This window comes from Apaloderma vittatum, unplaced genomic scaffold (assembly GCF_000703405.1).
Source record: "Apaloderma vittatum isolate BGI_N311 unplaced genomic scaffold, ASM70340v1 scaffold3480, whole genome shotgun sequence".
NCBI classification, from domain to species: Eukaryota; Metazoa; Chordata; class Aves; order Trogoniformes; family Trogonidae; genus Apaloderma; species Apaloderma vittatum.
The window spans coordinates 139,656-153,672 of NW_009696028.1; the positions used below are offsets into that span (position 1 = coordinate 139,656).

A 14,017-nucleotide genomic window follows, 5' to 3' on the forward strand; every position below is an offset into this window, starting at 1 on the left:
CTGCAAACGAATTTTGATTCACACTGCAACAAAGTGTTGCTGAATTTGAGTATTTCGTCACCACAGTCCCACACATTTGTTAACGGTATCAGACACTCAGTTTCTTAAAAATACACAGGGTAAGAAAAACATCCTCAGAAAAAAATAACCAAACTTACTTCTAAGAGACCTATGGAAAGAGATCCTTTTATTCCTCCCAGAAAGACACTAAAGGATAGAATATGGATAAACAGCACATTCTGATTCTAGGGCATAAAACCCCAGGTGTCTACCCAAAATTTCAAGGCACAGACAACAGAATTGCATTTGTGACCAGCACGAAAATTCATTTTACTCCAATGCAACATTTTCTGGAAGACTTACACAGCCTGAAGTGAAGAGATATCCTGAGGCATCAAAGTATAATCAATAGAACTGTATTTGTTACCAGCCTTAAAATTCATTTTAGTCCAATGTAACATCTTCTGAAAGCCTTATATAGACCTAAGTGAAGATATGCTATGAGAATGTTGAGGTTTTTTTACCAAGAGCTTCTGACTGGAAGAAATCCCTTCTGAGTTCAGTATACAAGAAAGTTTTGTCTCGAATTTATTTGATCTCTAAAATGTTGCTTGACCCCTTTTTCTCATTCTCCAAGCATGGCCTGTGTGCGTCAGAAATATATAAAAACGAATTTATTTTTTCCATTTTCTTCTGGCCCTATGGGTTTCACTTAGAAGGATTTTAGCACTAACATGCCAAAGCAAAGAACACATTTGCCTGAAAAAGCTTTTTAATAGATTTCTAGTATTGATAACATTTGTTTTCCCAACACAACAGAAGCACATTCACATATTGGCCTCATCATCATCTTAATCTCCCAGAATGATCTTTCCTCTGTCTTCTGACTTTTAATTACACAATTGCCATCTTCAGTTTCCTTTACATCTCTCCCCTAGGTATCACACTCACACTGGGTACTCCCACAGACACACAGCTCACTGCATCTGTATCTTCTCTGTTCTGATGTTGGGCAACTTTCAAAAATAACTCTGTAAGTAATGCAGCTGTTTGGCTGGGTTTTACCTTTCTACATGCTTCACAAGTTTTAAGCTCAGTGCACTCTCAGTTGTTTCTGCATGCTTTAGTACCCTGGGTTTACATTTCTGAAAGGAAATGTGAAAAGCTATCTTCTGCAATCCCGTGAATAAAATACCAAGTTCTTATCTAATGCTTTGCCATATAAAAAAATAGAGTTGCTTCCAGTTGTCTTCTATGCCATAGAAAAGCAGACTACTGCCATCATCACACCCTGCAGCCCACCACATAAGCTTACTTAATTCCAACCAGAGAGTAGAAAACATGCCCTCATGGTTATTCCTCAGGGATTGTTTTAGAGACTCTCTGTTCTCATCAATGGAGGTGTCTTCTGCATCCATCTTTAACTATCTTAAAGAAAATTTATTCCTTTTTTTTTCATTTTGCAAGCAGTAAGTTTAAACAGGCCATCTTCCTCCCTGCTGCTTATTTCCCTCTTCCCCAACATACTTCACACATACACATATTCAAGCAAGGGTTAAACCAATTCACAGAACCATCATCCCTAATAGCCATTAAACATAGCATGTACTGCTCAGAAAGGCTTTAAGCCATCATTAGCTGTAAGAGTAAGCCAGAGTCATAGGAGCTACAAACACACATCTTACATCTCTGCCTTGGGCTCCACAACATCCCGTTAGAAACATTCTACTCAAGACAGACCCAGCATGGCTATTTTTATTTTTTGGAAACATCATCATTCCTGCCCTTCTCCTGTCCCACACTGCCAAGCCTCTCTTTTTAAAGATAACCAACTCACACCATCCTCTCTTGAGACATTCTCTTATTTTTCCCACTATCATCAAACTCTCTCCAGTGCCCATCCCAGTCTCATTGAACACAGATAGCCACCGCTGTCCTCTGCAGCAATGTATTTCCTCCTAGTCATTACCTATTTCTTTTATTTAGCTTTTCTTCTGCTGTTTTTAGCTTCATAGCCTATGCCACTCTATGATTCTATGACCTCTGCTCTATAAAATAGCTTTGTGCCTTTTTCCTTGATGCTGCTAGTGCCAACCTCATTTTCCTCTGCTCCCTATAGCATTTTCCCCGCACTGAAGTATCACAGCTCCATTATAACACTATAGCATCATACACAGGCATCTGAAGTTGTGCCCAGATGTGTGTATCAGCAGCTTCTCATCTCAAATACTGAAAATCACCAGAACTCCAGAAACAAATAACAAGATCCTCATTCTGTGACCTCCTACATCAAGTTGTGTCAGAAAACAGAGTTATACTTTAACTACACTTTCCCAAACCAAATGCCACGCAAAAGCTCTTTGCTAAGCCACAAAAAGGTCACAACAAAGCCAAAGTGTCAATGATGCAATTGTTCGAATGGAATAAACTGTAAAGATTACCTTGCAACCCTCAAAGATAAACCTAGAAACACTAAGCAACAGAAGAATGGATATGGATCACCAGTATCAGCTGTGTCTGACAAATAAGCCATTGCAAAGAGCCACAATCCTAACTACGACTGATTTAAAACTCTGCACACACCAAAAATACAAGCAAAACCAACATCCATTTGGGGTGTTAAGTCACAAGTGAAAACAAGCAATGTATGATTCGCTGGTATCCCTTGCTGGATCATCCAGTCTGGCTTTTCCAAACAATTAGAGCCTGAGGCAGACACAAGATTTGACTCTTCATATTCCTATAATCACTGAGACAGATTTGCAATGAGTCTGTTTATACCTTATAAACTTTTCTGATTCCCTAGACTTAGTCCATCAAGCTGCAACATTGAGAAAATCAAGAGTGAACAGAAATAGCTCCACCTTCCTACTCAAGATTTAACACATATGGCAGAAATTTCTATTCCATTTAGAGTAAGCTATGTTGCTCCCAAGCAAGAACATGAATCTGAGACCAAATTAAGAAACTGTTTTACAAGCAAATAAAAATAAAAATAATCAGCCCAAAACAGATGCCTAAATTAATACTTTTTCTCCCTCTTTTTATTTTTTCTTTTAATCAAATTCCTTTCAAAATTTTTCATTGTTTGTATAAGGTCTCATTTATTCTGTAAAGTCACAGCTTTTTGAAGAGCTCTTACAGCTTAGTTTTTGAACACCGCAGGAAAAAAACCAACAAAAAAATAGTAATGCTGGTAGGAAGATTAAATACTAAAAAACTCAAACACAATCCTGCTATCTGACCCATCATCTCTGCTGACTCAGTCCATGAGATCCTACTGTTAAAAAGACAAAATGCCATGCCAACCTGCACTTGGTACAGAGAATCCCAGCAAAAGTCACAGAATTACAGAACAGTTTGGGTTGAAAGGGACCTAAAAGATCACCATCTAGTTCCAACCCCGCCATGGGCAGGGACACCTCCCACTGGACCAGGTTGCTCAAAGCTTCACCCAACCTGGCCTTGGACACTCCCAGGCAGGGGACTGCCACAGCTTCTCTGGGCAACCTGTGCCAGTGCCTCACCACCCTCACAGTGAAAAATTTCTTCCTTGCACCTAATTTGAATCTTCCCTCTTTCAGTTTGAAACCCTCACTCCTTGTCTTATCACTACACTCCCTGATGAAGAGTGCCTCCCCAGCTTTCCTGTAGCCCCTTCAGGCACTGGGAGGCCACTGTGTCAGCTCTCCCTGGAACCTCCAGGCTGAACAGCCTCAGCTCTCTCAGCCTGTGCTCACAGGGCAGGTGTTCCAGCCCCTCATCATCTTCTTGACCTCCTCTGGACCCACTCCAACACATCCATGTATTTCTTTATGCTGGGGGCCCCAGGGCTGAAAGCAGCACAGAAGAAGGAGAGGAACACCATCCCTTGACCTTCTGGAGACATTTCTTTTGATGCAGCCCAGGATGCAACTGGCTTTCTGGGCTGCAAGCGCACATTGCTGGCTCACGCCCAGCTTTTCTCCCTCCAACACCCTCAACTCCTTCTCTGTAGGGTCGCTCTCAATCTACTCATCCCCTAGCCAGTGTTTGTGCTTGGGATTGCCCCAACCCAGGTGCAGGACCTTGCACTTAGCCTTGCTGAACTTGAAGAGCTTCACACGAGCCCACCTCTCAAGTCCAGGTCTCATGGGCTCTATCCACTAAGTAGGAATCCAGTGCTGCTCTGAAGAGCTTAATCAGTGTAATAGGCTGGTATATGAAAAAAGCTACATAACAGAATCACAGAATGTTAGGGGTTGGAAGGGACCTCAAAAGATCATCTAGTCCAGACCCCTGCCAGAGCAGGATCACCTACAGTAGGTCACACAGGAATGCGTCCAGATGGGTTTTACATGTCTCCAGGGAAGGAGACTCCACAACCTCCCTGGGCAGCCTGTGCCAGGGCTCTGTCACCCTCACAGGGAAAAAGTTTTTCCTAATATTTTTGTGGAAGCTCCTATCTTCCAGCTTGTATCCATTGACCCTTGTCCTGTCATTGGCTGCCGCAGAAAAGAGCCTGGCTCCATCCTCCTGACACTCCCCTTTTACATATTTATAAACATTTATAACCAAGATGCCACGGCAGGAGGAAGAGAACAGTAGTCAGAATACTCAGCCTGGTAGCCTATTCACACAGCCCACTGTCTCTCTTTCATGCAGGATATGTTAACAAACACACCACCTGAGTGACACAGAGAGATTAAACAAGTTACACGGGTCAAGAGATGTGAGAGAGTCAAGAATTAAATCTTCTTTTACAGGACATCGGGCACATTGTTGCAAAATTCCTCTGTGTCAGTGGAGGTGTCTGTGTCCACAGGGTGATGGGAGTAGCTTTAGCCTAACAGCACCTTTTCAGAAAATATGCAATCATTTTAACAAACACAGCTTCACTGATCACTACGGTATTACCCATACATTTAGGAAAGCTCTGGTAATGTGTCTGAGATGGCCATATCTTACTGGTTACTACTCACTCTGTAAGCAGTCAGCATTGAGCAGATCTTGGCACTTTTCATGGCACTTGACGCCACATTCGCCGCAGCGCATTCCCTGCCGTGCAATACCCCACAGCAGCCCCTCGCATTCGTAGCAGTAGGTAGGAGTTGTGGCTGTCCACACTTCAAAGTTGTGTGGGGTTGTACAGGAGATCGGGTAGATTAAGGCTTGCAAGGTCTTCTTATAGACATGAGATTTCTGAAAGGCAAGAGCATACATAAACCAGCATCCAGGATGGTGACTGAACCTGGTTTTGCTGGTTTAACATGTGAGTTTTAAAGCAAAAGGCACGAGCAAGTGAAATAAATCTAACATTTGAGGTAGCAAAATTTAAGAAACTTTTATGAGCAGCAGCAGAGAATACCCTTCCAAAAACGCTTCTCCAGGCATTTAAAAAAGCGAAAGAGATGAAGGAAAAGAAAAAAAAAAAGTTTGTGAATGAGGAATATCTTGCATAAAGCAAGTTCCCCAGGGTAGGCAGCACAGAGAGAAACATAAGATTACATTTTTCAGGATCATATCAACACATTGAATGTTATTTATTACATGTTTGGTTGCTTTAAACAAATAATACATGAAGATTTCGCATCTATATTTTTAGACATCTGTGAAGCTGGCTCTGTACCCCAGAAAGCCAAATTCCCTTAATTTGCTTACTAAAAGTTACTAGGAGCCAAGCAACCCTCTCACTTACCAGCTCTTCATCTTTGAGAGATGTTCTAGTGGCCATTGCTGAGGTAATTCCGGCCTTCCGGGACTGAACCAGTGACTAAGAAGGAAGAAAGTTTGTTATTCAACACCAATATTCAGAAATGCCCTGGCACTACATGCCCAGAGATGTGACTGAGGGGACTCTGTCATGCCAGACATCAAACCAGCAGTCCATAACATTCAGCTTCATTTCTTAAATGACAGTTCAAACCTCAGAAGAGTCAAATGCATACTCTATTTCGATCTTCCTACAACTAGTCTCACAGTGGTAAATTTTTATTTGTTTCTCTGGTAAGAACTGTGAATGAAATCTGGGTTTAGATCTCCACTTCTATGTTCTGCTATTGCCTATGGTCACTACACACGACTCACTCTCATATACCTAACTTCATTCATATCCAGAAGGCGATTATTTCACTAGTTTTTCAACATACATAACATCCCCCAAACATGACAGTGAAAGGGTTACAAATAAAAAGGATAAAACGGAACAGACTGGGTTGGGAGCACAGGTTTGAATGTGCTGGTGTATCACATTCATTGGCCATCACTGAACACAATGAACAGCATTCTCCCCTCAAAACTGCCTCTTTTGCATCACGCCAACACTAAGTTCTGCTGTCTTGGGCAGCACAGGGCAGTGCCTTTGCAGCATCTCACACTGGCAAGTCACTCCACTTAGGTGAATCACAGAATCATTAAGTTTGAAAAAGACCTTTAAGATCAACAAGACCAACCAAGGCGAGAAAAAAATTAAAGTTAGCAACATCTGAAATCATCTAACCCTATCAGAAACCTTGATTTATGCTCTGCTTCGTACTGTTTGAAGACAGACTGGAAAAGTTCATTTCATCAGTGATGGAGCAGGACAGAGTGTCAGATACGCATGCACTGCAATACTGCAGATTCAAAATAAAAAGCAAAAATGTGGAGGGAAAATAAGGTGAAAAAATTTTTGTTTCTAGTGAAGACTTGGAGGACAGTGTTTAGCTCCACTTACCATGGCCTGTGGAGAGAGAGAAGGAAAGCATATGAAGGAAGTAACACAAGTTAATGCCATTATTACAAAGATTTAAGATACAAGCTGTTAGTAAGGCACGTGCTAAGCTTCTCATGCATAAACTGGCAGAGAGAATTGCATGCATCTTGTCATGTGAATTGTAAAATTTGGAAACTTTCGTCTTTCAGCTGTTACAGCATTTCCCCCCCAAGTATGAAATTGTTACATGTACTGAATGGAGTCAACAAAAAAAACATTTGTCCTACAGAAGCCTTATTTTACTGTATCACACAAGCATATGAAACTTGTCCTCATTACTCTCTTGGATCTTGTGCTTCCTCAGTGCAGAAGCCTACTGGCAATATTGCAAATTGCTTTAAAAATCCAACCACATATGCTCGTTTATCTATCCTCTGAAATTCCAACCTTCTGGTAAGCCGCCAAACCTCACACGGACATTGTAACTTTCCTTGAAGTATCTGATTTTTAGGAAAACATTTAAAAATAATGCAAGCCTAAAAATAATCAAATATTCTGTCTAGAATAAAAAGGAAAAAGAACATGAACATTATCTTAATTCTGCCAAATAAACTGTCTACAAAACAGTAGCTCATTCTCACTGAGATTTTTCCAAGCACAAATCTTAACCCTTTATCATAAGAATTAATTTAACGAAACAGACAACCTTCTGCTTCTTGAAGTGACAATGAACATTACCATATGTCAAAAAGCAAAGCCACTTGCATTAACATCTGTGTACCAGAAAAAAACCATAAATCTCTTACCAGATCACTGACAAGTGGAATTGGCTTTTTTTTGCGTAGATCGGGCATGCTATCGATACCATAGAGACCACCTGCAGGCCTGAAAATTCAAGAGAACGACAAAATTTTCAAAATCTCACAGCACCGAAGGAGAGACAGTAATGAGATGACTTCCTTTAAAAATCAGTCTGCTTGCTAGTAGCATAGTCAATGAGAATGGTTAGAATCAGTCAACTGCCAAGGAAACTTAATATTAAGCCGAAGTTGTTAACACACTGAGAAGAGGTCATTTTCCCATTCTCTGAGGTCTGAGCTAGCTCAGAGTAGGCTGGGCACACGCCTGCAGAGCACCCAGTGCGGCAGAGTCACTCCAGAGTGAAGGCAGCCTTACTCTCATCGTTTCTGTGAGGCACAAATTTGGAAAAAATACTTACTTAATGGCAGACGCAGAGCTTTGCGGCAGTAATTCACACATGGCTTAACCTGTGGTAACCGAGCCACACGGCTCTTGTTTCAGAAGTACCTTTTGTTCCTTATGGATAGCTCAGTTTATACTTTACTACTGGCACGGAGCATCATGGCAGGAAAGACTTTGGAAATCTGAAAACATCCTGTCCCCAGTCTTTCCCCATCTCCTTTCTTTCCAATTAATTAATTTTGTGTTGAGGGGGGGAGGTGTGTGTGTGAGAAGTAGGATGCTTTACTGTAGGGAGCAAAATCAGCCAGAAGATTATAGTTAAGACAGTGTAAACTTAATGCTAAAAACGATTAAGTGTTTATCTTCTTCACACGTAAAAACCCAGACCTTTCTGCCTGGTGTTGGTGGTTGGGAGGGAGCATGTCAAAGTGGATCAGCCCAGGGACAGGACACTGCTACCCATCATCTGATTTTAGGCTAGAACATACTTAATCCTGGCCCTCGAGGTCCATATAACCATTAGGAAAAACCTCACATCTGAGCAGAAATAAGATTACTTTTATTTCAGTAAAACAGAGGATCTGTGGTGCTCAGCATTTCAAGCCACGCAGATCCCTACACACAAGAGCTGCCATTCACTGGTGGAAGTGGTGATGGAGCAAAAGGGCTATTACAAAAGGGCTGACACTTGGAGCCAGGAGAAATAATACACTATAACCTGCTTCCTTCTTGACAAGACCAGCCTGAATAATTGTATCTGGATCCTGCTGTTCACTGATAACACCACATGGGTGTTAGCCTATGCCTGAAGTAGGTTTGTTAATCCAGCATAAAGGCTCCCACTAAATAAACTGCATTCATCTGTAAGGCTTTAAGATAATGCTTTTTGCTAAGGTTGGAAACTGAGCATACATTTCTCTGCTGTTCTGCCTATCATACTCATCTTGAACCAAAAGAGCAGACTCGTGCTGCAGCTCCCACTCTGTGATGAATGTCGAGCCTGCCAGGCAAAACCCACAGCCTCTCGTAGTGTCTCATTCAACTTTCCCATCTCCACATTGGTCTCATGCCTTGCTGACACTAAGAACAGGGTTCCCAAGGCTTTTTTTGTGGCTATAAAGACTGTAAAGGAACCCTCTCCTCTCAATATTTAGCCATTGATTTTCATACAATGCTGGCTTGCACCTTCTTCAGTTGCGCGGTAAACTGGTTGGCACTTCAAACCCACGTTATTTTGCTGATTTGGTACACCACACCCAGCAGCAACGCTTTAGGACACCAGAACTACAGGGGAGAGGAGTATGAGATAAACTGCTCTTACTGCAATAGAAGATACATATGGTGCTACCTTTTAAAACAACCCAGGAAAACAAACTGCCACTGCATATTTGCAAATTGCCTTGAAAATTGGGAGGCTGGTAAGTGACAAGAAGCAACCTGCATCCCTTGGCTAGCAGGACCTACTCAGTCCCTCTCTGAATACAGCCCAAAGTCAAAAGACACCCAGGGTAACTAACACATGAAGAAATAAGAACTATCTGCATGAAGTGTTTATATTGCCAGAACTGAGAACAGTCTTGCAGAGATCAAATGTGGAATTTTGTCTGCTGCCCTAATGTTACAAATTCTTTCTGATACTAGCAATACTGCTTTGGGGTAAAACAACTGTCACAGCAGACTAACCAGATGATGCCAAGAATTCAGCATAATTTAAATTACAATACATGTTATAGGTAAGTTTTGCAGATTTGTGTCAAACCACTTGAATTATGAAAACATACGAGAAACAGAAAGTGAGGTTTGTGAGCTGAAACGATGCAACAAAATGGTTCTAAGTGAAAAGCCAGAGCCAGTGCTCCTGCTAGAAGTCAATGGCAGAGTTGGGAATTTGCACTTCATTTCTACACAATTTCGAATTTTATTTTTATTTTTTCTAATTCAACTGAAAGGTAACTGTGATATTCTAGTATTTCCCAGGAAATAAAAACATTAAAAATTTTATGTTTTTTAAATTCAAGATGAACTTAAACAAGTTATTGTGCTTGAGAAACACCGTCTAGTTAAAACCAGGTTTATTTATATTAGACTGAGGTTTATGATAGAACCAGGTGTAAGCCAGACTGACAGAGAACAAGCATATTTGAAAGGTGCTTGTATTTGCCACTGAAGAGCAGAATTGTAGTATTTAGATATACACTGAAATGACCTTCTTCCAGCTTATTAATATTAAAACAAACAAAAAAAGCAACAATTACTAATTTTCAAAACTATTCACCTTGTTGAGCTTTCAGCCACCCTAGTCTCCTTATTTATGCACAAACTCTACTTTGATTAACAAAATTAGTGTTTGCACATCAGAAGTACTGACAGTGCCTCCAAAACGCACACTGTAGCTTTATATGTAAAGGGGTAACTCTCCTCTGCAGTGCATGTAATATTTATAGCATTATTACAGAGTGCTCTATTGGGGAGCTAATAGCAGTTCTATATGAGATGATTTGCACTAATAAATAAAATATACAGGCATGAGATATTATACCCAGAGACCCATCCATAATATCAATTGTACTTCTGTTTTTTGAAGCTGTCTCTCCAAAGCCAGTGATTACAGACCGGGAGCTATTGTCATATTACGCTAAAAGTGCAAATAGCTTGAAGCAAGTATCATTTTTTAATATAAGTTTTATCACACAGATGCTTACATCAAATCTTGAAAATTTAAGCGAGCTAAGGTGGTTTGCAATGAGAGAAGATGATTATTCCCTTCAAAGGATACAGTTTCTCTAATCTTCATGTGAAAGAACTCCAAACAGAAGTGCTTTAATATACTTTGTGGCTAATAAGCCAAAACATGGCTAATGGTGGAATTAAAGGTTCACCAGGCACAATCACCTTTTCTGGAAATCCCTTGCATGTGGGGATACAGGAAATAAGGTAAACTTTTTTTCCAAACTACACTAGTCAGTCTGGTTTTTTATAGCTCACATAGAAAGCTAAAAAAAACAAAACAAACCAACAACAGTTTAAACATTGCCTTGAATTGATAAACCACATTTTTAAGTATTTCAGGACTGTAGGTATATTCATCTTTTAGGCTAGGAAATCATTCGGTGTGCATGAACCAATAAATCCAGTACATTGTCTCCTTGTTAAAGCAGGAGAAGGTGATATTTATAATCATAATAAATCACTGTTTTATTAGGGAAGCTTCTTTTGGCCACATGCGAATTAACTTACGTTTGTAGCAAGACAACCTCTTGCTGAAATTTCAGGGCAAATCTGCAGCTACGTCAGCTCCTAATGAGCACATCACCGCAAAACTGTATCACCCTAATTGCATACAAGGCACAAAACTTAGTAGCTTGTAAAATGCATCATTGTCGTCCTTTTCCAGAGATGGTATTAGGGCAGCTACCACGCTGGCACCTATTATGCAGATTATCATGCTGAAATTACACACAATCAGAATCTGTCTGCTTCATCTGCTGTGAGTAGCGCGTGGTGGAGAGAACGCATGGCTTCTCACTCTCACCTGTGCAAATGAGGCATGATACTCTAAAAATTACCACATGCAATCATTTCCAGAGTTACTTCAGTTTTGGCTACTATAATGACCACAGAAATCCTTGTAAAGACAGAAGACTTCCCCAAAGCTACTCTTTTCCTTCTAAGAGCACAAGCAGTCTTTCTGAGCTACCCTTTTCCTCCTCTGGTGCCATCAGTGACTGACTCAGGAACAAGGGTCTCCTCCAGACCACTCTGCAGTGGTCAGTAAGGATTATTTAAGACCGCTTCCATATGCACTTGCAGCCGTCTCAATACAGATTATACAGGGCAACTGTAGCCTTGCTCATAACCACAGATCTGCTGTAGAGCAGCACAGCCCACCATCAGCTGTTTAAAGAGGCTCTGAAAAATAGCAGTGGCCTGGCCCTAAGTGAGGCACTGCCACTTGATTATTCCTGACAACAGCCATTAAAAACATCAGAAGTGCTGCTTTTACTTAGGCTGAAGTGCAGAACTCAATGTATACTGAAATTATAAACACCAGGAAAGAAAGTCTCAAAATACCACTTACCCTCCTTTGAGCCAGGGTGGTTTTGATGGATCAGCCTCATCTTGACCCTTAAATGGGCGAAGGGAAAAGAACAACATGAAATTAGTTTCAGAAAACACCAGAAAAACTTAACAGATTATATTCTGAGGAAAGGATAACAGACCACGCTGCATGCAGGCAAATGCATACATAAAGTCATTCAAGCACCTCCAATGACCAGCATGTAAGGACAAGTCACACAGACACAGACAGGCTACGCAATTTCATTGAACAACCAGGACCGGAACCTGAAGAGCCTGTTCAGTGCACCTTCTCTTTCAAAAGGCCATCTTGAAGACCAACTGCTTTTTTTGCCCAACCCAACAAAATCATGAGTTATAAGAGAGCTCCTGTTACTACAGTTCATCACTTACATACATATGGTCACAATGAAGATGTTATAAATTAAAAGCACCTGTATGAAATGCAGGATCGACTGATCAATGTGAAATTTTGTACAAACACTTCTGAGCTTTGTTCATACTCAAATGCAAGGACTCCTAAGCAGTGAGGTCCCATTGTATCTCCACCCTTTCATATGCAAGTATTTAATTCCAAAAACATGTCAAATGAGGGCCATCACTTGCAGGATGACTGTAGGTGAACTGCAATCTCACAGTATGATGGAAAACACCACAGACTTCAAATATGAGGATTAATATTAATGAATTCAAATCATGTTCTTATGTTCCTATTATGAGTGCATTTACAGAGTGATGTTTCACTTCTCTGAAACTCTTCACTGGACTAATTAGAGCTGAGTACTTAAGCACTTGCAACGTACCTGGAGGAAAAGTTTTTGGATAAGGGGAAAATGGCTTACCTAGAACTGGAAACCTCTTTGTTCCAGCTTACAGTTTATACATTCTCCTGCACTCCCTGAAAAGCTGGTTTCAAACAGGACTAAGCAAGACACACGGCTAATAACTGACACTCCAACCTCAGATAATCATGACTGCCAAGACTATAAAAAGCCGCAACTTGCACACAGTAGAGAACAAAGTATTTCTAGATGTGGGCCCTAACAACTTGAGAATCATAACAAAGCAAAGAAAAGGAAATGAGCTCCCATTTTGGGTAAGATAAAAGAACACAGCCCCCAAAGAAAGATTCCTTTTTTTCTTTTCTTTTGTTCTGTACTTTAGGTGAGCTGTGCAACCTCAGGTGTTCACAGGTGGCAGACAAGGTATTCTAGGAAGAGTAGAAAAACCAAGGAAAGCAAGTTACTATTTGAGGCCTCAAACTTGTACAGCAGCACAAGTCCAAACTTTTTGTTAGTTCCACAACTCCGGGGCTAGGTAGATCTGAAGACAACACAGTTTTGATTATTTTATTTTTAAACAGGAGGGTACAACATGACATTATCCACAATTGAACAGACGCTACAGCTTTTCTAGGTGATCACACAGGCCTGCCAAGGAGGCAGGAGCCCAGACACATGGTCTGGCACTGCTGCACGTTTCCCTGCAGCCAGAGCAGCAGATCAGGCTCCTGCAGAAAGGACGGTGCCATGTGCATCTCCGCCCCAAGCTGCGTTTCCACAAAAGCCCACAGCCTGAACCTGCATTTCCTCTGGAGGGATCTGAATCAACTGCTGGTCGAGAGAGATTTCATGAAGGAAATACAACCAGATCCTTCAGGAGCACACAAAGGAAGACACCTCTACCTTTGCCTCTGAACACCTGGAAGAGCTGTGGCTAAAAAACAACCCTGTAATGGATTAACCTTTTATACTGAACTGAGCTTGATAATAGTCATTTCAGCTGTACTGAATGACAGAGGATAACAAACACAGACGTGACAACAATTACAGGTCAAATGAATTAGTTTAACAAGGCTTTCTGTCATTTTATCTGAGAAACTCTAAATATAAGCCACTAGTGTTTAGGACATTAACAGACCACAAATAGCATGGGCAATTGAAGCCTGGAGACCACAAGAGCATGAAGAACTATGTTCAGAGGACTAAGATCATGGGAAAGCTGTTACTTAACTGAGCATTAACCATCTCCTACAGACTACCACAAGTCAACAGAGAACGGCTA

The 14,017-nt window shown here is 41.0% G+C and overlaps 1 protein-coding gene across 1 annotated transcript in view; it reads right to left on the minus strand.

Moving 5' to 3' along the window:
- LOC104276754 (protein unc-13 homolog B) overlaps positions 1 to 7,527 on the minus strand; it is an 85,574-nt gene extending 78,047 nt beyond the window's left edge. The window contains exons 1-4 of the mRNA XM_009873182.1: positions 7,480 to 7,527; positions 6,695 to 6,700; positions 5,678 to 5,752; positions 4,962 to 5,181 (exon numbers count right to left, since the gene is read on the minus strand). Of these exons, the coding sequence (XP_009871484.1) occupies positions 4,962 to 5,181; positions 5,678 to 5,752; positions 6,695 to 6,700; positions 7,480 to 7,527 (349 nt within the window). The remainder of the gene's footprint in view (positions 1 to 4,961; positions 5,182 to 5,677; positions 5,753 to 6,694; positions 6,701 to 7,479) is intronic.
- Positions 7,528 to 14,017: the final 6,490 nt, after the last annotated feature.